The sequence below is a fragment of the Balaenoptera borealis genome (assembly GCF_965194805.1).
Source record: "Balaenoptera borealis genome assembly, chromosome: 1".
NCBI classification, from domain to species: domain Eukaryota; kingdom Metazoa; phylum Chordata; class Mammalia; order Artiodactyla; family Balaenopteridae; genus Balaenoptera; species Balaenoptera borealis.
Window position 1 is genome coordinate 17,305,444 of NC_138860.1, and position 25,271 is coordinate 17,330,714.

Consider the following 25,271-nt stretch of genomic DNA (forward strand, 5'->3'; position numbering starts at 1 on the left):
GAGGGAGGGAGAGAAAGGCAGGCAGAGGCAGCCGGAGAGATAGAGAGAGACCGGGAGAGAGGCAGAGAGAGAGACACACAGGGAAGAGCGAGAGCGCAAGTGGAGGAGGCCTGGCGAGAGGGATGGAGAACCTAGGATAACGGTCTAGGGAGCCATTCGGGGGCAAACCGAGGGGCTGCCTGGCCGCAGAAAGGAGAAAGGAGAGGATCTACTGCAGGCTGCCAAGTGCCTCCTACCCTCAGCGAGAAAGCCCAAGTGGGAGAGAAACCAGGAGTGGGTGGGCAAGGGTGGGAGTCCAAGGGAACCCCTTCGCAAGCCCCTAGGAATAAAACTCCCCTGTCGGCGCGTCCCGGGGCTGCCGCTGCGGTCCGCTGGGGGCGAAAGCCACGGCGGCGGCCGCCGCTCGTCTGTTGCCGGGTTGGCGTTTGGAGCGAGAGGAGAAGGAGGAGCGGAAGGAGGGAGCTGGAGGCCGGACGCGTTCGCCAGCGGCGGCGGCGGCGGCAACGTGGAGTGACCGGGCGGGTCGGCGCGCCGGCCGGGGTGTCGGCCCCCGCGCGCAGCTCCGGGAGCAGGATCCTCGCCGCCTCCCTCCGCGGCCTCCGCGGCCCCCGCCGGACCCGGCCGAGCCCCGGGCGCAGCGCGAAGCGCTCCCGTCTCCCCGCCGCGGGCCGGGCTCGCTCCCAGCGCGCGCACACGGGCGCGCGCGCGCACACTCACACACACACTCACACACGTGTGCGCTCCTCCGCTCCGGAGCTGCTGCTGCTCCTGCTCTCAGCGCCGTAGTGGAAGGCAGGGCCGCGCCGCTCCTTCTTTAAATATATAAATTGGAGCCGGCCGGCCTCGGCCGCCCCCCTGACAGCGCTGCCCGCGCCCCTCCCGCCGGCGCGCCCGCTGCCAGCCCCGGGACCTTTTCATCTCTTCCCTTTTGGCCGGAGGAGCCGAGTTCGGATCCGCCACTCCGCACCCGAAACTGACACACTGAACTCCGTTTCCTCCTCCTCAATTTATTTCTGCCTAATAGCCACTCGTCTCTTTTTTTTCCCCCCCATCTCGTCGCTCCAAGAAAACTTCTGCTGACTCCCCCAAGTGAAGCTTCCCCCTTGCCCGTCGTGTATTAATATTTCCACTTGGGGAACGACTTGCCTTTTCTTTTTAAAAGAATTCAAGCAAGATAGCTTTTTCTCTCGGACATTGACTCCCGATTGTTTGCAAAAGTTTCGCATTAAAAAAAAAAAAAATCTACCTGATCTGTACTTTGAGAGTTGTTGGTTTCTTTTTATTTTTCTTACTTTTTTACTTTTTAAAAAAAATTTTTTTCCACCTTAAAAAAAAAAAATGCACTACTGTGTGCTGAGCGCTTTTCTGCTTCTGCATCTGGTCACGGTCGCGCTCAGCCTGTCTACCTGCAGCACGCTCGACATGGACCAGTTCATGCGCAAGAGGATCGAGGCGATCCGCGGACAGATCCTGAGCAAGCTGAAACTCACCAGCCCCCCAGAAGACTACCCCGAACCCGAGGAGGTCCCCCCGGAGGTGATTTCCATCTACAACAGCACAAGGGACTTGCTCCAGGAGAAGGCGAGCCGGAGGGCGGCCGCCTGCGAGCGCGAGCGGAGCGACGAGGAGTACTACGCCAAGGAGGTTTACAAAATAGACATGCCGCCCTTCTTCCCCTCGGAAAGTAAGTACCGCTCCCCGCTTCCACTCCCCGGGGCTTAGCGCTGCCCGAGGCTTCCAGAACCGCAGCCACTCCAGGGATCGCCCTGCCCTCTCCGGGTCCCAGCTCGCTCCTTCCCCTGCTCCTGTCCTCCGTCCCACCCACCTCCTTGCCAGTTGTGTGCTTGAGGACGTTAGGCTTTAAAACGTGGACTTGCGACTTTTAATTTTCTCCATTTCTCCCTTCCCCCAACGCCCCCGTCTTTTATAAGGCGTTTTTCTCTTTTTTTCTCTTCCCTGGAATTCTCGACTCGGCCACCGGCTAGGAGTCAGCCCTCCTCTGTCAAACTTGGAGGCGCTCCCTGGGGCCGCGTTAAACCGGGAAACCTTGGTGGGTTTGTTTTCTTTGCTCCGATTGGCCTGAAGCCCGCCGAACTGGTGCACGAGGGGTTAAAAAAAAAAAAAAAAGTGGCTCAAAACTAGCCTCTCCGGAAGGCGCCCCTTTCCGTGCCGACCTATCAGCTGATTCCCCAAGCCTTCCCTATTGTCTCTAACTCCCCGAAAAATGTCAGCATCGCCAAGACGAAACCCGATCTGGAGACCCCTCCAAAAACCTACCTCCAACCCCTTAATTCTTGAATCTACTGCCTCGGCGAGGTGTTTACATTCCCCCCAAGGCGAGATCTTGTAACCACGTCCCCTTTTGATTTCACCTGGAATGGTAGAAAGGACAGCTTCGTTGCTGACTACGTTTAAAAGGGTTTTTCCTTCACGTTATTTTTTTCAGAATTCACTCAAACCTGCCTTCTTAAAATCGCCGGTGTAGCAGATCCTTTTTCTTATGCGTTTATCGTTTATCTTTCTCACTCTTGAGCCCGGTGTTCCCTGCCCTTTCATAGGCTTCCTGCAGTCACTTCGTTGCATTCCTAAATCTCAGCGTAGAAGACAGCCGATTTTTTTTTTTTTTTTTAAACTGGCTTCTCTGAGGGCAGTGTCCTCAAAACCAGCTGGCATACAGTAGCAACGGGAGTGAATGATTTATTGTTAAGAGTTCTTTGAGGGGAAGGGAAGAGGGCAGTTAGCTTAGAATGATTTCCAAGTTCTTTAAAAAAAAGAAAAGAAGAAGAAGCATATATTGATGTCTGAGAGGGTTAAATACCAGGAAGAAGAAAAAGAAAAAAAAAAGAGCTCCAACATTTGCCTATTCCAAATCCCAAGTCGTACACTTTTCATTGGTTGCCCATCTCTCTCCTCCCCTTTCCATGCCCTATATACTCCCTGGCTGCCTTCACAACGTCTCTGTGTCTTGCCTACAGAGATAATATGGCCATCTTGGTAATTTTATCCTAGAGGTTCTAATTGCAGGGTGGTGCTTTTCTTTTTGAATATTTATATTTAGTTTGACAAGTCGTAGTTCCGGGACTTGCCATGCCTTGTATTTGATGGTCTCAGATTGTCAGCTGAAGTATCCAACCCCAGGCTTCCTGGCGACCTCTGTTTTGCTGCAGCATCATCTCTTCTTGTTGAAGAGCAGAGCTGAAGCAGGAGATCCTGGCAAGCGGGATGATTTTATTATTGTAATTACATCACCATCCACAACAGTGGTGATAAATACACTCCACCCTGGTGATTCCCCCCCGGGGAGTGAAGGAAAGCTTTCTACCTGGGGTGGAGCCAAGGAGATAATTAGGAAAGAAAGTTCATTGTAATTTGTCCAAAATCATTGAGACCCAACAGGGAGTTGAGTCAGTTTGCTTTCTCTAGCACGTGCAACCGTTCTCCTGGAATTTGGGCAGGCGGGGCAGTTATGTTATGTAGAACCAGAACAAGCCAAGCCTTCAATGTTTACCTGCAACAGCTCTCATGAATTGCTGGCACTTTCATAACAGAGAGGAGGAGGTCTGATCCCTTCATGAGATAGGTGTGGAGAGAGCAAATTACCCAAGAGGGTGTTCATTCTTTGTCCTTTCAAGCACTCTTCAGTCTAAAGAACTGAGGTGATCCCACGCAAGATTATCATCATCACCAAATCGGAAAAAATTCTCAAATTATTAGGGTTTCAGAGGTTGGCATCTCAGGTGGGTGTGTGGATTCCCTTCTGCTTCCTCTCCCAGCTACCAAAGAAATGAAAGCCTCCGATGAGTGCAGGGTAAAATATAAACTATCAGTCTTCCTACAAAGAGTACAGGCTTCTTAAAGCCTTAAAGGAAGTTTAGGAGCAGAAAGCCTTATTAATAGCAGATTTGATACTACTGTGCTAGGACTGTGGATAATTTTATAGAAAGTAGGTTAACTGATTTTCCAGTACTTTCTAGTTATACTGGAATATAGTGAACCCTTCCAAAAAAAAGGAAGAAAAGAAAAAAAAAAAATCACTCCACCATATTTTTAAAGGGCAAACTGAAAGGACAGCATTGGCTTATATACCAGCTTTCCCTCTTTAGGACCTTTCCGCCTAACTTTTAACTCGATCCTCCCTGAAGTGATGGTGGGGAGGAAGTGTGCCTGTCATTTCTTGAAGGGAATCCGCAGCGGGTCATAAGCCCCAGAGATGAAGGCATGGGAAAGATCACTGGTTCATTTTTTACCACCAACTTATTAGCTTTCAGGGAGTGACTTCAGCTCAAATATTACAAATATGTTCTAATCATACTCAACGAGCTATATATCATTACAGATTGTTGGTAGCCCTTTGCAGGACATTTTATACAGTTCAGACGAAATGTTTTTAGCAATGCGGAGTTTTAAAAGTAAAAATATAAGAGATATTGTATATGCCTTCAGGCATATTTTGTCTTAAATATTATCCTTGGCCCAGCATACTATATAAATACAGTAAATATGAATAGAACTGGCCAGGTGCCAATCTCCTAGGATGAATTTTAGTCAAGAAGGTATTTATGGGATATAAATAATACTGTGTCAACATTTGAAGAAGGGATCTGATTAGTTTTGAATTTATTCGTATTGATCTTTTCACATGCTGTTAGTTTAAGGCTCAAAGTGGAGTTATGCTAAGGTTTACCCATACTTTACCCAGTGGGAATTAGTGGACTTCTCGTCCTTTTGACAATCCACTTGAACTTCAAGCACATCTATTCAAAAGACACTGTACAGGGCTTTAGAAATTTAGAAAGAGTGATTCCACATAACAGAGTAAGAATCCAAATGATTAACAATTAAAATATGTAGACCCTTCGACAGTCAAAAAAAAAAAAAAAAAAAGGAAGAGACAAAAAGGTTTATTTTCTTTCTTTCCCCTCTCTTTTCCATGTAACAGATCAGGCACGTGTTGTGGTTCTAACTGTGGTGATTTTGTCCCTTCCCCCGCCCACACCCTCAGGGAACATTTGGCAATGTCTGGAGACTTTCTGGGTTGTCATGACTGGGAGTGGAAGGGCCAGGGACGTTGCTCAGCGTTCTAGAATGCACAGGAAAGGTCCCTTTTCCACCGCCACCCCCATACATCAAAGAATTATCCAGCTCCAAATGTCGGTAATCCCCACGTGGAGAAAGCCGGTAACCCTGGGATTTATTTGCAATTGCTGAATTCTGCTAGTAGTACCATTTCCAAAGTAATAATCTGAAAGTAAAACATCTTTATCATCAAAAGGACATTAACATGGAATAGAAAGATAATCAGAAAGTTTTCTTAAGCAAGTGGGACTATGAATTTGACTCTTTGGTATGGTGTATACTTTATTATTATGATCTTAAAGGGCCTAAATTAGAGGCATCAAAAGTTCCCATTCATTTAGCCTAAGTAAGGGTGTCGCTCCACCCATCTGTAACTTCAGTCAGCAGCAATGTGATGTTAGTCAGGACAGAGAAAAAAGAAGTGAGGGATTATCGTGGATTTTCCTTGCAAGGAAAATAAGCAGCTCATGTTAAGGAAGAGTGGAATCTCCAAGCTCGGCAATGGAAGAAAGTAAATAATCATGTTGGTTTATTCTATCATATTGAATTAGATAAACTAAAATATACAGCCTGAGACATTACGGTGAGGTTTCCTTTGTAATTGTTTCACATAAATGCTAAGCATTTAATACCAAGCAATCTCTTTTTCTATTTCCCCTGTAATTTTCCAAGTGAAATTGAGGAAGATAGAAAGAATATCAATCGCACTATGGTTTGGGGGGCATGCAACTTAACATTCTATTCATGGATATATCTTTCTGTGTACACATTGCTGGACTATCAGCCAAATTGCCCGATGAAGGAAAATATTAGCAGTTGCTGGAACATAGTACTATTTTTGCTTGATGTTCAGGGATTTTTTTTTTTTTTCTGTTTCTTAAATTGAACTATAGTTGATTTACAATATTGTGTTAGTTTCAGGTACACAGCAAAGTGATAGGGATTTTATTTTTCAGATTCTCTGTGGATGTGTGAGAAAGAGAGACACACAGAGAGAGAGAGACAGAGAGAGAGAGAGAGAGACAGAGAGGGGTTCTCTGTGGATGTGTGAGAAAAAGGGACAGAGAGAGAGACAGATTTGAACCCCTTCCCTAGACTTCCCCAATGATTGAGTTATTAATACACAGCAGACCCAACTTTAATTCCCCCACTTGTATTGCATCATTGCTTGTACTAACTCTAGTGCCTAATTGTGGTCTCATTTAACTTTAGGCTACGTTCTCTTCCAGGATTTTCTCTCTTTCCTTTCTTTTACTTTTCAAAGTCTAGGAAAACTCCTCAAAGAGATATACTGGTTATAACTGAAGCAGTTGGGCCGTCTTTGTTGCCAAGGGAGGCCGGTCTTCTCTCCTGAGGAGTCCCCACTGGATGGAGGCTGGGCTTTGTGAAGCTGGAGGGGTAGATGGGGACCAGCTGACCTGGCAGAGGCTCCGGGAGCCTTCTGTGTCTCCACAGCGACCCCTGGGGTCTACTCAAGGAGCTGCACTTTTTTGAACGATGCCTTCTCCCTGGTGAAGAGATGCTGATGTAACCCAGTCACAGCATCTTTCATATAAAAAGATATGAAAGAATGACAGATCCTGTTTCCTAGAGGAAACTGAGATGTGAGAAAAGGGCTAATGACTCACTGTTGATCCCATATCAAATCTGGGTTAGAACAAAGGAGGTCACGACTCCTAGGCCTTTGCCCAGAGATTACAACACACTTCAAGCTGCATCTTTAGAAGGGTAGGGAAAATAGAGTGGAAGAGCCTGGCCCTGGGAGAGACGTACAAGCTGACCACCGAGGTGGGATTCTGGGGGGACTCCTCCCTCCCCGCCGCCACCCCCAGCCCTTTACAGGTTCAGTATTAAGGTGAGCCAGGAGCAAAGAGCCTGCAGGGAAGAGCTTTGGAAACAGCCCTGTCAGCTCTCTTGATGTAGCATTTCCGGTCCTGAGGGATCCTGGAGAGAGGATGTGGATTTGCCAGATGTGCTCGCTCTCCTTAGGCAGCCCGACTGCCGAAGGGTGGATCCACTTTGCAGATTCTGAACAGCTTGATGAAATGTGCCTCTGGCCGAGATAAACAAACGTTTCCATTGTCATTTTGAAACCATATGGTGTGCTTTGGGTTTTTAATAGTCTTTAAACAAAGATACTTTTTAACCTAGGAATTCAGTGTTCTCCAGGTAGTTTCAATTTAATCACATGCTAGGGATTCTCTGATGGGTTTGTTTAGACTGAAAAGCTTGTTTCCATCCTGTGTTTGGGAGAAATTCGCCTCATGCTGCAGTCACAAGTGGGTTTTTGTGGTTGTCACTGGCTTTGTTTCTTTTCTAGCCTCCGATAGGTTAGAACTATACTGCACTGTGACCACCACCTTGCTTCCGGATTGGCTTGGTGGCCTTGACTCTGCATCAGCCCTCCCCCTTGACCTCTTCCCCACAGGCTCTAAATTGCCTCCTTGTCCTTCTCTCTTCTGGAATATCTGTGTGTAGGGTGGAGAACTTCATTCAACCATGGCTCCGTTTCTTCACTTGTAAAGATGAAGAAGATGCTGGCTTCCTAGGGTTGCAAAGGACTGACCATGACCTGTGTGAAGAAGTCCTGAGCTCTGCTTCTGGCACTTAGTAGACCTTCTTTGCATGCCAGCTATTAACCATTGATTCTCAGACACCATTGATTTTAAGGTGCACTGTTATTTTATGTGCCACAAAGAAAGAAATATCACTGACCATTGACTATAATGTGCCATTGATTATGAGATATTAAAAGGAGATATTTTAGAGATATTCCAGTATGATTAAAAGGGATGCTCTGGGGACCACTCCCACCAGCCCGGGATGTCTCGGGACCAACATGTCATTCATTTCCTAGTAAGTTCCACTCAGTGGATCTGTTTCCCTGGCTCACTCGGATTGGTCCTTAGGTGACCTTTGCCGCCTAAGGGGCTGGGAACAGAGACTGGCAGGGCTGGTAATCCAGCAAGCCCAGCACTATCTAATCCTCATATAGGGAGGCCTTGAGAACTTAGGCCTCGTAGCTAAGACCTCAGATGTCTTAGATAATATCCAAGACCTTTCAGGGTCAGGCTCCTCCTCCTTGCTCAGCAGCCCCCCCAACTAAATCCCCCCCCCAAGAAAACTACACTCCAGCCAGATCACCCTCTTTGCCTTTACCCAAATGGGCCCTTTATTTTCTGTGCCTCCAGCCCTTTGTTTATGTCATTTCTTCCACTTAGAGCTCCATCTTTTAACACCTTTAAATGTCCTTCGAGGTTTAGTTAGTACCATCTCCTTATGAAACCTTCGTTGATGTTCTTTGTCCTATTTAGGTGGCTCTTCCTCTGCACTCTCACAATACTGACATTCATCTCTATCTCAGCCTCTTTTCTTTGGCTGTAGGTAAAATCGTGCTGTGTCCTGACCTGTCTTCTTCATCGGTTTGTAAACTGCCTCAGAACAGGAACCCACTCTGACTTATCTCTGTTCTTACAGCACGTTGTTGTTGCTCAGTCATTGCTTAATAAAGGAATGAGCGTTTCCCTTTAGAGAATAAGATTGAGTTACCAGAAGAAGGATCAAGAGTTCAAAGCATTAGGACCAGGAGATACGGAGAGACAGAAATCTACTCACCTCCATTACTGGGGACAATGTTCTTGATGGATCTTGTCCCTGTGCTGAAGGCAACACAGGCTTCTCAGAACCATTCATTTCCTGTTTCCAGTTTTGCAGATAAAAATGAAAATGATGGCGATAATGATGATGATGAAAGCAAGCTAACCCTCATCGGGTACATACTACGTGCCAAGCATAGTTTTAAATATTTTACATGCGTGCACTTATTTCACACTCAAAAGTGACCCTATACGGTCCAGACTGGTATTTTCCCTGTGACATATGAGGACATGGCTATAACTATTTCTATCAGCGATGTCTTCCTGGAAGTCAGACTTTTAGGTACCACAAGTAATAGAGGCCCCAAATAGAGACCAGGAAATGGAGAGCATGACTTTTCCTGCCCTCTTGCAAAATGATACAGTCCCTCCATGAAAGGGTGGTGACTCTCCTCACCTGGCAGGAATTACATTCACAGAAGCTCTGCATTCTTTCCCTCCAGAAGGAAATCTACTTCTGAAGCCTTTCCTACCACCCTGGGTCTCTCATCTTGCCTCCAACACAGTCTTCCACTTTTATCTCTGCACTTGGTTGATACAAAAATTGTGATTTCTCAAGTCTCCTGGTCTTGATCGTGAACTGCAACCATTTTCTTCACAAAATGTTTATAAATTTGATTGATAGGTGATTCGTCTTGTCTCTCGCAGAAAATTAATTTATTGAGGAAGGCAGGACGGTGTTGTACAGTGAGCACAGACTTGAGAGCCAGACAGCCCCAAGAAGTAAAAGAAAGAGAATAAATAAAAGGGAATGGCACCAGAGGAATCTCAGAGGCTGAAAGGGAGGAGGGAGCATCGAAGACAAGAAGTCCTGCCCCAGGCCAATGGCAGTTGTTAAAATGTGGTCCTGTTTGGATTAGCAACTTGGCTGTCTCAGTGCAAGTTATTAAATCTGCCCCGTTGACATTTAAGTTGCTTCCTGCTGAATTCAGATCTTAGCTCTGCCATCACTGGCTTGGTGACCAGGCGGAAGCCCCTGCACTTAAGCTGATCTCAGTTTGTTCACTTGTAACGATGAAGAAGATGATATCTGCCCCCTAGGGTTGTAGAGGATGGATGGTGACATGCAAAGAAAGGCCAAGTGCAGCTGCTTCTGGCACTTAATAGGCTTGCTTTACGCGGCAGCTATCATTCACTGAATCTCAAACGCTGCTGATTTTACAGTGCACCATTATTTTATATGCCACTTAAAAAGAAATATCACTGCCAATTAATTGTAACGTGCCATTGATCCTAAGAGGGCATCGGGATTTTAGAAGTATGAAAATATGAAAACTATGCAAAATCAGTGAAGTCACATAAATGTTTGTGGATTGGGAGAATAGCGGTCCCCGTGCATGTAGCAGAGTGCTGCCTAGAAGAACATCGAAAATAAAATTAAGTGGGAGCATGATATCTGCCCTCAGAAAACGTTTCTATTTAGTAAACTTTAAGAGCCTCCGACTGGTAATCGCCACCTCTGGCACCAGAAGCAGGCGGTCCGCATCACGGATTCCTCCCGGCTGGAGTGTCTTGCTGTGTATGCTCAGTGCGTTAATATCCGGTTTTGATTTTTTTTGTTTTGTTTTGTTTTGACATCTCAAGATGTTACCAGTTGTTTCAAAGGGACTTTACATTTCTAGGGAAAAAATGTTGAAAATTATTTTAACGGCTCTCTCTGAGTACACGTATGAGTCACATAGCACTCACCTCTTTATCTTTCTGGGCCTTAGAGGCTGAAATCCAACAAAGGATGGGGGGGAGGGTATTGCTCAGAAAAGGCGAACACGCAGAAGGGACTTGTGGGCAACGTGCCTCTGGGCTGACGCGGCCCCTCCTCCCAGGCCCCCTGTCTCACCCGCTCCCCTGGGGAGAGGCTCTGTGGAGAAGGAAGCCAGGACGTTTGGACCTCTCTGCATCTCCATGACCTGGCACCAGCCACAGCAGTTTCTTCGCTGTCAGGCGACTCATTTAAAAACAGACTTCTAGCAGCAAAATGCCATTGGGGGGTAGAAGTCTCCCAGAGGAGGATGGGCGGGAGGAAGGGGAGAGGGTGGTGAGAAGTCACCACAAAGGGTTTGAGGAGGAAATGAACACTTAGGAGGTGATGTCAGAGAGGAGAGGCCGTCCTCGGCCCAGGGTAGCTGCTAGCAGAGCAAAATGTTCTCCGCGTGGGGTAGCATTCTGGCTTTCCTGGGGCTACCGAGTAAAACCATTTCGTTGGTATGAGAAGACGTTGCCGTCCAAGAGGAATCGAGTTTACTGGATTTAGCGTCTTGTTAGAAGGAGGGAAAGCCTGCTGGTGCCCAGAAAGCTCTTCTGTGTGGACCAGCCCCCATCCCTTCATTCTCAAAAATGAGCCCTTGGATTTGGTTCTGCCTGATAAGTCAAAAATGTGGGGCTTAGATGTTCCTTTAATCACAACAACTTGAGGAACTTAAAGCAAATGGAAAATGCTTTCTGGATGTTACAAAGCCCAGACCTTCTGAAAATAGTTCAAATGCATTTCCAACCTCCCCAGGCAGCTGTTTGCTCTCACACTGGCGTGTTGCACACATCTCTGTCCACAGAGAGACTGCCACTCTCCCTTCGGGCCTTCCTCGCGGCCTCCGTGTCAGTAATTAGGAAGCAGGACGTTCCTGAGGGAGAGACGTGGTGTTTCTGAAAGGAGAGTCATGGGGCAGCTGTTGGAGAGTAAGGCTGCTTTTTTGGAGATGTTTGTTTCAGGAAGTGCTGTAGCATCTTTTCAGTCTCAAGGAAGGAAAAGAAAAATGTTGTGACTTTGACCTTGGCGCTCCGTCCCTTTGGCTTTTGCTATCTAACCCACACCACACTGACAAATACCACATCTGTCTTGACAAGCTAGTTCACAAATAACTGCTCATTCATAACTTTAGGCTGTTGTAAGAATCCTTATTTGTTACTTCAGCTTGTGAACGAGAATGCACAGTTCGGTTTCGAGAAAGACATTGAAACGATCAGAAGTCCACTGGTCTTTGCAGATCTCAGGGGAAGCACTATCTAAAAGAGAAGACCATATTTTTTAATGCATTTTAAGAGCGCTAAAATATATTACTGCCCATAAATGGGAATTTTCTGGGAAAGGTAATTTTTAAGTTTTGGAGTCACTTCAGTATTGGGAATTCAGCACTTCTTAGATCAAATTCATCAGGGATTATTCTCTCTAGACCACACGTAGCAGTCACTTTGTCATTCCTTCCACTGGGGGTTTTTATTCTTATAGGGTCATTTATTTCCCTATCCATTGACTTAATCTCATTTTCACTCTGCTTTGACAACTTAATGACCATGCCATTGAAGTTGCTTCTTCTTGCTTTATAATAAACTCCTATAACTCAGTTGCTGGCTGAGACAGGCCGAAAAGGGGGCTGGCAAAGGGGGGCAGGGAAGGTGGATGACTTATTCTGATTCGACTTTAGAAGGAGAAAAAAAGAGGAAAATCACAGACTGAGGACATTTCTTTGTAGAAGATGGGTGATTTGGTAAAGGAACTGCCCACTTGGAGGTCTGTCAGGGTTTTCTGTTGGGGAAGTGTTTCTACATCCAAGTTCACACCTTAGCATCTGGGGCTCTGGAAGTTAAGGAGAGAGAAACAGAGGTAAGAGCTTTTACCCGGAAATAGCCGGGCAGAACCAAAGGAGAATTAATTATGGTTGTCACCTCAGGTTCTAAGGCAGCAGTTCTCACCCTTAGATATGTCTATTACACAGTCATTTTGATCTGAATAGTAACTTAGTCATTCATTTGTACCTCCCTGGAGTATCAAGCCTTAGGTTGTTAAGTGTGTTAGTAGAGTTCACTGGTCACATCTGTGAACCCACTCCTAAGCGGCCGTTGTTTCACCTACTCAACTTTTGCTTTTCTCCTCCATGGAATTAGGTGTCAGGTGCTGGTTTGTCTTGTAGAGAGAAATATTTCAGAAGAATTCCACTGTCAGAAAACATCACCATCAATAATGAAACTCTGTGTATAAGGTCATGTCTAATTTCATTCATTCTTTGGCAATTGTACCAGGATTCTAGAAAGAGGGTCTTGAGCCAAGCTGACCCCGAGTCATTAAACACTGGGGCTCAGCGGTTTGCACTTTCTCAGTAACATTTACTGGGGATTCTCTAAGTGGAGTAGAAACTCACTGTCGTCTACTGCTGGGAGGAAATGACAGTACCCACTTCCAGAATTGCTGTTATCGGAGAGATGTTTGCTTGGAGGATGTTTGGGTGGAGCGCTGGGGAGGGATTGAGGGGGAGGGCTAATTTGATGTGGAGTTTACTGCAGCATTTTTAACGACATTTAATTCTGCTTAAGATATCATTGCGTTAAGAATGGCTTTCTCTCTGACTGAGAGACGCTTTCACGCTACATAAAACCGTTACTCAGAACAGACAGCTCTTAGGAGAGAAAGGTTTCTCTGTGATCCACCTGGTTGGGTTGTGTTGAGGTCAAACGAGCTTTTTGTAAAAGGCCTTTCTAACCTCTAAGTCACAAAAGCCTACACCAGTGTTTCTTGAATTTTACCAAGCAAAAGAATCACCTGGAGTGCTATGTGCAGATTCCCAAATCTTTGCCTGCTACCCTCCATCCAGATTATTATTCAGTAGTTTTTGTTTGTTTGTTTTGTTTTGCTTGGCCGCGCTGCGCTGCTTGCGGGACCTTTGTTCCCCGACCAGGGATTGAACCCGGGCCCTCGGCGGTGAGAGCGCGGAGTCCTAACCACTGGACCGCCAGGGAATTCCCAAGATTATTATCCCGTAGTTTTGAGGGGAGCTCCAGATAACTGCCTCTTGACAAGAAGGCCAGGTGATTCCCAAGCAGGTAGTTCAGAAACTCACTCTGGAAACACTGTGTATTTGGGTTTTGTTGCTTTATTTCTTAGCTGTGTCATCACAGGCAAAAATGAGTCCCAACACTTTTATAATTAGCTTCATTGTTTCTTAGTTATTTTGTAAATGCCCCATGCAAAATTTTAATTCCAGGACTGTTTTTCTCTTTTGACTTACGTGAGCCATACGAGTACCCCATTATTCATGACTGAGTGCCCAGGTAATTCTAAACATTTTTATTTCTCTAGGACTATTCATGTCTCAGATTTTTCATAGGGTTTCATCTTTTAAAAAGCATTTCACATGGACGCCAAACCTTACTGATCTGAAAAAGTTTATGCATACCACAGTGCCACTTCAAACACATAGATGTTGAAAGTTGATTTTTACGAAAACTAACAGTTACTTTCTTTGGCCTAAATCATCCCTATTCGCATCATTTATCTCTCCACCCAGTTCATGGGCTTAACTTCAGAGGCACTGGATCAGCACCAGAGCAGCTTGTGCTTTGGCCCTGCTTAAAAACCAACCAACCAAACAAACAAACAAACAGAAAAAGGAAGGGGAGGAAAGAAAGCATTTTAATGCTGTAGCTTGATGGCGGAGAGAGAGTAAACCAAAGGTGCATACTTGAGGACTGCAAGTTGGAAAGGACAAATGATGACAGTTAGCTTGCCTTGTTTCCCCACAGACTTCGTTTGACCCCAGTGACCTGGGGCGATTTCAGGGATCTGGATTCCGGTAATAGAAGCATCCCTCTTTGGCACCACAACACCCACTGGCCTGAAGAAGGTGCTGTTTCCCAGGAAAAGGAGTGAAATCCCCCCAAGAAATGCACAGGGCCCTAGTCTGAAGAGAAAGCATTGCTAACCAAGCGATGCTTTTTGCGTACCCTGCCTGTCTCTGGTTCCGTTCCTTGAGATTTTTATTGAAGATAACTTTTCAGCATCTCTTTTTAGAGGTCAGATCTGAATGAGAAGACGTTGTGTGCCTTGCTGATCTTGTGACAAACAGTTTATACCCAGTCTGTAGCTTCCTGTCTTTGCTGACGGGTGATGGGAGGGAACTTTCTCTCTGTGAGGCTGTGGAGAGGGCTCTAAAAATAAACAACATGGTTGCTTATTGGTGAGAACATGTGTGAGCAGATGTCAGCTGGTAACAGCATATGGTGGCAACATGATAGCAGCGTGTTACCAAGACCTGGGTGTTGGGCCTTCGTCTTCCAGGCCATTCAGGCCATGCAGGTCCCACATCTCAGTTAAAGAGGGTTTTGACTGGAAGGTGGAATCCACACAAGTGTGAATATAGGTCCCTGGGATCTTGTTAGTGGGCTGAATGTTGGAGATGGTAAGCTACAGGGCATGGAAAAAGTCTTCCTTATCTGTTTTAAAATTGAGAGATAAAAGTACAAATCTGGCAAAAAAAAAAAAAAAAAAAAAAGGGAGTGAGGTGCGTATGGGGTGGGAGGGAATCCACAAGACCTTTTTGTCTTTTGTCCAAAGAAGTTTTCAAGTCAGGTATAAATAGTGGCCATGCTACTTCTAGAAGACATGCCCTAGGTGAATGGAAGGTGCATGGATTTTAAGTATATTTATTCATGCAGACCTAGAAGGCCGTCAGGAGTTTATCAAATGAGTTAGATAACTAATATTATTACATCCCTTGAGCACCTTTTATTTCTCAGTTTCTTTTAAATATCTCACTTCAGTCTTTCAAAAACCCTCAGGGATAGCATGATGTCAGTTTCATTTTATAGCAGCAGAGGCTTGGGTGCATCAAGGCACTTGTCCAGAGATTCCCAGGAAACTAATGACAGAGCAGGGTGTCCATCTACATCTTCTCATGCAAAAATCTGATATTTATTATCGCCTCTATCACAGATAGGATAGCCTTTGAACACTCAGCAGTGTTTTTAGTTGGAGGTATTTTTTGGTGTATTTTTGTTTGCAAGAATATGGTGGGCAATATACAAGATCTAGTTGCTACCTTTACTTTAAAAAAAGCAAAGTTCAGAATTTCAGGATGTCAAAACTATCACGGAAGATATTTTAATACATTCCAAGGAGCCGTAGATTTTTAAACTGCAGCTAAGCAGCCCCAAAGCAATATACACTTGAATTTTTGATCACTGGAGAAGGAGTTTTCATGTGCAGGTTAGAAATGATGACAGATGGTTTTAAGAAAACTGAAATCGAGGCCAACCAAACAAAAATCAGAGTTTTACTCTTAATAGGGAGTCTGTCTTTTGTCAAAGAGGTCAAGGCCTTTCTTATTCATCTTTAATATAAGTCAAGGTATATATTTTTACCATTTCATTATATAAATTGTACATTGCTATTCTAACACTAGAATGTGTTAAAGGGAACGCTGGATTCAGGAGCCTGACTGCTGGTTAAGGGATGCCAAAAGATCTGGGGCGAGAATCCACAATCCCCCAGAGATCCCTCCTGCCTAGTCCCCTGGCCCTGAGTAGGGGGGACCTTCTATTTCTGGGGGAATGATAAGTACGTTCATTGAGTCCCTCTTCTGCGTTGAATCTTTGTATAGCTCTGTACAAGGCTTCTCCTCAGTAAAATAGCTAATGACTGTACTTTTTAAAACTCCTAGCTGTCTGCCCAGTTGTTACAACACCCTCTGGCTCAGTGGGCAGCTTGTGCTCCAGACAGCCCCAGGTGCTCTGTGGGTACCTTGGTGAGTACACTCGTCTGCTTTATATACCTCATTTGCCGTAGTGATAGCTGGCCCGTCTGTAGTGTTTGCCTCCTGGGGGGAGCTTGTCAGAGGCAAAATAGAATGCCGAAGTGCAGCCTTGTAGCTGGACAGTCACACAGGTGCCCCCAGTTTTATAGTCAGAGTTTCTATGAGAAAGACTCATGAATGCTTTGAAGTGATATGATGACTTGATTGCAGTATGGGGAAGAATGGATTGTGGGTCTATGAGATGTGTGTGATCCAGGGGTTACCGAGTGATTGGACAGATTGATCTCTTGACCCCCTGGGTGGATACTCTCTGGAGGGTTGAATGGTATGGCCAGAATGTCAAGGGTCCTTTTTTGGTGTCTTGTTTGAATCTATGTTCTTGTTTCTGGCACATAGCAGTGGCTCAATGAATGTTTCTGGTACTGAACTGAAAGGGAAGAAGGAGATTTTCTCTCCTTTGAAGTTCTAGAGGGAGGCCTGTGGGAAACATATGCTGATCATTGTGACCTTTATGTTGCCATTAATGGGTTGCATGAGAGAATGCGGTGGTCATGGTCAAGGCTTCAGTTGACTGAACCTGGGAGCTTGCCACTTCACCCTGACCCTCAGAACAAGTGCAGACTCCCTGGAGCTAGGGCCACGTGTTAGTTTGGGGGCCACCGAAGCCGGAGGTCTCACCCCTTTCTGATTTGGAACATTAATAAATTTAGCCAGCTTTGATTGAGTGCCATCTTTTATTATATGCTGGGCCATGAGACCACAGCAAAGAATAGGTCTTAGATGATCCTGACACTCAAGAACTCTGGCCCAGGTTGTACCCTGGTCCATTCAAGAAGGGAGGAAATGGACTCGCCACCCTGGCATTGGTTCCCGCTGCACTTTTGAGGCCCTGACGAAGCGTGGATTATATTGATTCTAAATGCAGGTGGAGGTCCCAAATAAGGACAAGAGAAATGTTTTTATTACCCCAGTAGATGTCTGACTCACTGGGTTATCCTACTGTGGACTTTACCATTGCCTAACCTTGCTTCTTAGGAATCAAGGAATCAAGAAATGAAATAGTTTATTTACAGTGGCCTAAGCTGGGCTTTCCTAAAAAAAAAAAAGAAAGAAAAACAAAAACTGATTCTATTGAGAATATACATTTATTTTAGTACAAAAGGCCTCAGAGTGGCTAGAAGCTGCCATGTGAATAAAGAGTGAATGGCTTGATCCATGCTTTTAAAGTTCCCTTTTTTGAGGCAGATTATATTTGGTTTTCCATCTCTAAATGTGTATTTTATTTCACTGTCTAAACCAAGGAGTTAATTGTCTGATTTTTTTTTTTTTTTTTTTTTTTTTTTTTTTTTTTGGTCTCACCAGCTTTTTGGAAAAGACAAGGGAAAGGGATGAGAGAAGGAAAACATTTGTTGACTACCCACTACGTCCCTGGTATTTAAGGCACGTCATCCTGGGTGGGCAGGTGGGGAGGGCAAGTGTGACATCCCCATTTTTCCCCACAGGAAACTGTGGCTTGGAGAGGTGAATACCTTGTCCTTGGTCATTGAGCTAGCAAAAGGGGCAGAGCCAAAATCTGAATTCAGGTCTGGCCCTGGTGCCCTCCACCACACAGACCCCAAACTTTTTTTATTTTATTTTTAATTTTTTTGCCCTTCCTTTTGCTTTCCCTTTGGAATCCCATCCCATTCATTTTATAATTCTCTTACCTACCACTTTGGATTCATTTCCTTTTCATGTTTTCTTCCCATAGGAAACAAGTGGAGAGGCCTACCCTAGCTTTTGGCCTCAGACACGCCTTCTCCCTCGGGGTTATTTTCGGTCATTTAATCGCTGCAGGCTTCCCTCTTTCTTTGGTGAAAAAACACTGGAAACCCACCCTGCCCCTCCTGAGTCTGGGAAAATCAGGAGTGTCTCGGAGGGTGTGGCCAGGATGGGGGAGAGAGACGCACAGATTCCCTATGGTGGGAGCCTCTCCCTCCCCACCCAGCTTCCCTCCTGGGAGGAAACCCTGCGGACCCTTCCAGACCTTCCATTCAAGACTGCTGAGCGGTGGGGCTCTGCATTTTTTTTTTTTTTTTTTTTTTTGTCTCTGTTCTTAGAAATAGTAATTGAGTAAAAATGTAAGTGAGCGGATGCCAAGGGGCAGGCGTCCAGGGTCAGGGTGAATTTCTCCATGCTGACTGTGATTCTGAACACTCGTTAAGTGGAGCCTGGCTCGTGCCAAGGGCTCGAGGGCCGTCCCTGTCACCTTGGGTGAACCGCCTCTCCATTCCAAGGAGATGTTGGGAGTGGCCGCAGGGAGTGCTGGCCCGTGGCGCCTCTGGCTTTCCTCCCTCCGTCTCTAACCTGGGTGTAGTTATCGCTATGTGTCCTGACACCCATGCTTGGACTGGCCGAGCTGCTGCTTCATCAGCTTTACATCAAACCCCCTGGAGGAAGAAACAGTCCCTGCTCCTCACAGCCCATGTGGCCGCTGCGTAAGTTTTCTCCCTTTAAGTTCACTCTCCCCAAAAAGGTAGGTTAGGATGAGGTGAGCCTGCCTGAAGGTTTTTCTCCTGCAATAGAAGAATCCAGAAGATAAGCAGTCGAGACGGTCTCTCTGTGAAGAAATGGGTTAGAAGTCATGAAGGGAAATTCAGCTTCGTTCTTCAAGTATTTACTGAGCGCGATGCGTTTTGTCAGCTTGGTTCAGATATAAAGATGGGCTTCTCAAAGTGTGGCCTGCGTGTGTATGTCCCGAAGGGCCATCAAAAGCAGATTCCCTGACCTATCTCAGGCCTGCGGAGTCAGAATCACTGGGGTGGGTGGAGCTGAAGAGTCTGTACCTTTAAGAGGCGGCACAGGTGAGCCCGGCCTCACTAAGGTGAGGATGCTCTCATTCTGCTGGTCTGTTTACTCGAAGTCCTTCAGCTTGAAGGATGCAGATCCAGTGGGGCCTCTGTTTGATCAGCTGGTCCTGCAAGTGTGAGACCCTGAATCCACAGCATGGCTGAGTTTTCACCCTGTGCTCTCCACGTCCCCAAACGCAAGCAGATATCAAGGGGGACCTGGGGCTAATTACACTTCTCACACACAACCCCTGCTCACCATTCACCACAGAGGAGGCCCTGAATGTGCAAGCAAGTGATCACATGGCGGGTGGACGCCTAGTTGGGATGTTATGTACGGGCGTGAACGCCTCCATTCAAGTGTGGATTGGGAAGGGGAGTTTTGAAACTAATGTATAATGTGTAAGTGATGCATAATTTATAATGTCTTAGTCAATGTATAATGTTTAATTCGCTGAGGTAGTGTTTGGTCAAAGCACTGCTGACCTCTTCCTGGCCTGAATCCTGTTCTGAGACATTCCATGGGGTAAGGATCTCGCCAACAATGGAATGTAAACTCTACTCTCTCAGCCAAACTCAGCCACAAGTAACTGCAGTTTTCTCTTTCCAAATAGTGGGTTTTTTTTTTTTTTCAACCAGAGGTATTCGAGCAGGTGAAAATCTGACCCAGATATTAAAAAGAAAAAGTTAATGATAAATTACTTGGTATTTTCTTTGTGCAACCCTAGACCTCCTGTTATTTTGATGTTGTTTTGGAACCATCCAGTATTTTGATTCCAGCCATACAGTGTGGATATTATGTAGCGTTTTTGACCATCCAACTAAAGAAGCAGCCAGTTCTTCTACATGGTCTGTATCACTAAACCAAAAAAAAAATTATTATTCTTTTTTTTATAAACATGCCCAGAAAGTGTCCTTGTGCCCCAAGTGATTTCTCTGTTATTTCTACCAGTTTGAGAAGTAGGTTGTTTGCTGTGTGGTGAAGGGTAAATGTAACAGTCAGCTAACACCAGAGGAAGAGGCACTAACTACAGTGGTTACTTTATAGCCACCCTAGGATTATACTGGTCACGCTTAGTAACCACTAGAAAACATGAAGTTTAAAATATTAATATTATAAGAACTCTTATAAACAATGGGAAAAAAGCATTTTTCTATTGAAGTAGGAAAAGAATGACTGGTCATATTCATTCTACTTCCCAGCAAGCCTTCCATTAAAAGGTCTCTACATGCACTACAAATATAGATCGAGTTTTAAGATAAACGGCAAATGCATGCAGAGATTGTGGGAAGACAGAGGTAAAGACAAGGCATTCTTAAGATACTGCCTTTCACTCCACAGCGTTCATTGTACGCTATGTAATAGGCCTCCATCTAGGCACTAGTGATGTCATCAGTGAATAAAACAGCAGAAAACTTTGCCCTGGGAGAGCTTCACATTTTGGAGAAAGTAGATAGACAATTAGTTCAAAAGACGAGATAAGAATTGTAGAATTTGATCAATGCGATAGGGGAGAAAAGCAGCGTTGGGGGAATGGGGAGGTGAGTTGCGATTTGAAGTAGGCTGGGCGTGGAAGGGCTCATTGAGAGGGTGACATGGAAACAGAGACTGGAAGGAGGGCGTAGGACAGCCTGAGACAATGTGGAGAAGAGCATTTCTGGCAGAGGGAGCAGTGGGTACCGTTCCTTCCACACTCAAGGATGATCAAAAGTATCCTAGGAGATGAGATTAGAGAGTTAATGATGGGTCAGGTAGGGCCTTGGAGGCCACTGTAAAGCCTGGGGCTTTTCCTCTGCATAAAATGGGGAGAAGGGTGGTTCTAGCCCAGGGGTTCCTGTGGTTAAATTGAGAATAGTGCAATTGAGAATAGGTGACCAAGGAGGAGTACGAAGCCCAGTGAGTTGGACTTGGCAATGCATGGGAAAGGCACTTCACAGCTGCATTTCTGTTGGGGAAAGACAAAGATTTCACCCATGTTAAAAACTGTCTATGTTGTGGTGAAGCTGCACCAAGAACTTCAACCAGACCTCCCTTGTGCTGAGTTCTTTCTTTAGCAGATAATGTGATAGGCAGGCTACAAGTGGTTTCTGTATGTAGAATATGGTTTTTGGTTGTTCTTTTTTTAATTTTTTATTGTTTTAAATGAATACTCTTGAGTTATTGGCAACCCACCCCCTTCCTTTCGGGAAAGAAGCTATCTTTACCCCCTTCTGTGTATGAAAATAGCCTCTTGGGTCTCCCATCTTGTGCTGACAAGTGTAGAATGGCAGCTGTTGGAGGCTGTATTTGCTGTACTGCCTAGTCACGGCCACCCTTGATTCAGTGACCGGGGACACAAGGCACTAAACTCATAGGTGACCGCGGTTGGCCTCGGAGAATGACAAACTCTCTCTCCCTGTGTGAAGTGAAAAGTTGGGCTTGGAAGGGTCTTTGGACCTGTCCAGCTGTGCCTTATGCCTTTGCCTAAACTTTGAAATGAGGTCATAAGCCAGGGAATTTGTAAGACTATGTCCCTTATCAGTCAAAAAGCATTTCTCTTGGATGAGACTTTGAATTCTTATTTTTAAGTCTTCAACAGCAAGACTTTACACTGGGATGTCGATTTGACTCCTTCATCCATCTGTATAAGACATGTCTACCGAGTCTATAGTGCATGCAGGTACTGGGTGAAGTCGCCATTGGATGGAGGAATAGAGCATAGCCCCCGACTTCAGGAGAACTACACCTTACTGAGGAGCTCAGGCAGGCCAACCAACCAAACCAAACCGAGAAGCTAACACCATGTGATTGATTATTAGTGAGGGTCTGAGAGGGCAGAAGAATTGCTGAACTTGCTTGAGAGAGGTCAAGGAAGCCTTCTTGGGAAAGGTGGTATTTGCTGCTTGAAAAGTTGGCCTTTGGGATGATCGTTTGGCAGTCATCCAGTAGCCCTAGGAAGCTGCTTCAGTTTTCTGGAAGGAGAAGATTTGCCCTTTCATGTCGTTTTCTTCCTCTGTGAGCTCGCATGACTACCGTCTTGATGAATCATGAGACAGCAGAAGAACTTAGTGTAGTCTTTGAGAAATTGGATGTATTCCTACAGGAGACCCGCTGTGAAATACTGAGGCTGGAGAACAGGGCAAGATCATTATATCAAGTATTTGTTATTCAAAATTGTTACATTCAGGAGACACAATGGACCCATGGTGTATAAAATCCATTACACCACGATGTGCTGTTGTGTAATGGGACTCTGGAATATAACATTATTTTACAAGCTGAAAGTCACTAGAGCTTTTCTTCTTCATCTCAAATGCATATCACAACGATTGATCCCTCACTCATATGCTGGGGATTTGTGGGTTGGCTGTAGGTCTGCTCCGTGACATCTTCATTGCAGGCCACAGGCTGAGGGAGCAGCATCTAACCCGGGCATGCTGACCTCCTGGCTGGACCTCAGGAGATGTGACAGTTATCCCCACCCCATTCCATTGGCCAAGCCTGATTTCAGTAGGACAGGAAGAGACACAAGAAAGGGTCCATGTGGCCGTGGGCCCAGGGGAGAGGGACAGACCACATTTGGACCAAAATGGTACGGTCTACCACAGTGTAGGTGGAGGAGTTGGGGAAAGACAAAGATTTCACCCATGTTAAAAACTGTCTATGTTGTGGGTATAGCTTGGCTGGAGCCACACTATTGCTTTATCTGTTGAATTATGAGGAGCTTTATAATGGGTATTTACTGAATAATTAGTAGATTGGCTTTATAAGACAGACATCAATGTCCTTCTCCTCCATTTTTATGTGTGACTTGTTCCTCCGACCGAGACAAGTTTATCTGGTGTCAGAGGCACAGTTGGTAGTACTAGGTTTAGGAAGCAAGTCCTGATGTGTTATGCGAAATTTATGTATGTCAGGGAAGCTCAGGCTTACCTCCAAAGCATGTACTCAGATCCCTTAGCCTTAGGGTCTCAGGTTGCCACTGTGGTCCTCACATGCCCAGCAATATCTGGTAAATGTTCTTCACAGTAAGGATCCAGGCTAAGTTTCCATGAGACTATAAGTTTGAAGATGCTTAACTGTTTGCTAGAGGGACCATGACTTTCCCGTTTCTTCTCTCTCTTGTGTGAGTTCCACGCCAATTGATTTAAACATCGTGTACCATGTGGTTCCCTAGAATTCTGTCTAACCTGAACCTTAGTCTCCTGACAGTGACCTATCGGGTCGATGCCTTAGATTCAGGCTCCTTCTTGCTGTGTCCAGTGAGAAAACCGGAGAATGACCCCGCCTGGCTTGAGGCATCTTCTGTACCACTCTCAACCCAGGGGCAGCCATCGATACCCTCTGAGCGCCCCCTGAGCATGCTGGGTAACTCCGTGCTTTCAAGTTCATCGTCATCTCCGCAGCCTATTCTTAGTAGCAGCAGATGCTGAGCTTTTCCATCCTGCTCTTGGGGTCAGCGGTGGGAAAGAGCAGAAAAAAAGGAAAGCATTGTTTTGCCCCTGGCTGGACATCTGTATTTCTGAATTGCCCTGTTGTGTGGATGATGCAACCACTGGAGCTGTTTTGCTGAATGTGAACTTTGTCCACCGACTGGACTTTAAAATTGGTTTTGGATCCTTGTGAAATCCAAACGGTCAGACCACATTTTTCTAATCTTCAGTTGGATTGTATCTTTGCTCTGAAGCGGAGCTGATTCGTCGTCTGTGTTCGCAGGCACGGCAGGGGTTGCTTCTCTGTTTTCCTGGTCTGCGTTGCTTGTTTTCTCAAGGCTGCTACTTACCTCGTCCATTGTGTGTAGGCAGGAGAGCGGGAGGGCAGCTCCCTGCGGGAACTGCGGCCACTGTGGCTTCAGGGATGGTTTACTCAAGTGTTATTGTTAGGGAGAGAGCAGACTGGTTTTCAGAAACTAAACAGGGGAAGCACCAAGACCAGCTCACCCACAGGTATGCTGGGACCATGGCAAAGACTTGAACTTGGGCTTCAGATATCAAAGCACTCAGATCCTTTATTGGAAGCGTTGACCTTCAGGGCTGTGGTCTCTACTTGGGTGTTCTAGTGCTGGGATTCTTAACCTCACTGGGCATGAGAATCACCTGGGAGATATTTAACATACATTCAGGCTGAGGTCCACCTCCAGGAATTCTGAGTCAGTTGGTCTGGGGTGGGATCTGGCATCTTTAGTTTTAAAAAGCTTCCCAGGGCATTCTAATGTGCAGCCAGGTCTGAGAACCTCTGTTTTGGGGGTTTACATAACTTTTACTACTATGATTTTCTGTCTAGCTATCCATGTTCTAATATGAGCGAACTTCTGCATGAAGGAAAGGCATATACCTGCTTGGGGGTACTGATAGATAAAAAGGGTAGATTCTGGCTTTAGTAATAATAAGATGAATAATAATGATACTGATAGCCATTAGTTACTGAATACTTACGTTCGGCAATGCACTAATCTTTCTCTATTAGCCCTATAGGATAAACACTACTGTTATTCTCAGTTTTACAGATAAGGAAACCAAGACTTACAGACATCATGTAATTTCCCCACAGTCACACAGCTAATAAGTGGCAGAGCCAGAACTTGAACTTGGTCTGTCTGGTTCCAAAGCTCCAACTAATCGCTCCCCTAAGACGATAAACTTAAGTATATACACAAGAATATTTGGGGCGAGGGGATGAGGTGTCAGAAAAGGAGAATTCACTGAGTGAGAATAATATGTTTCTGTATTTTAAAGAGATCATTCTTTTCTGAAAAAAGAAAAAAGATATGTTTGGATGCTTTCTTTTTTTCTTTTAAATCCAGTATTTCTCTCCTAAAAACCTATGGAAATTCAAAGCAGGCAGCAGAACCCAAGGGCTTGAACACAGGTGTTGGAATTAGGCAGTGGCTTCTGAGTTTAGCTCATCTTTATTATCTGGGTTCCCAGTTTCAAGAACAGAAATGGTTGCTTCTTATATGAACGTGTATGAAATAGGGTGCATCCTTATGTGATTCTCTGGTCCACACTGGATAATCACTGGACCGTGCAGTGTAAAATCCTGGTGTTTTTCTTTCTCCCTAGATAGGAACAACTGTTTTTTGGTTGTTTTTTTTTTTTTGGCTAGTAAATCTGAGTTCTTGCTCAGACTACTGCATTAATCCTTTAATGCCTATTAAAAGATCAGAACAGTTCCAGGCCAAGGCCCTAGAAATTCCATCTCCAGTTCCAGG

General features: G+C 45.4%; 1 protein-coding gene across 3 annotated transcripts in view; it reads left to right on the forward strand.

Moving 5' to 3' along the window:
* The first annotated feature begins 1,336 nt into the window (after positions 1-1,336).
* The window catches only part of TGFB2 (transforming growth factor beta 2), an 83,994-nt gene continuing 60,059 nt past the window's right edge, over positions 1,337-25,271 (forward strand). For 2 of the 3 annotated variants that reach the window (XM_082395048.1, XM_082395050.1), the window contains exons 1-2: positions 1,337-1,684; positions 16,160-16,243. In XM_082395048.1, the coding sequence (XP_082251174.1) occupies positions 1,339-1,684; positions 16,160-16,243 (430 nt within the window). In that variant the 5' untranslated portion in view covers positions 1,337-1,338. The remainder of the gene's footprint in view (positions 1,685-16,159; positions 16,244-25,271) is intronic. The other variant, XM_082395049.1, reaches the window with a different exon arrangement.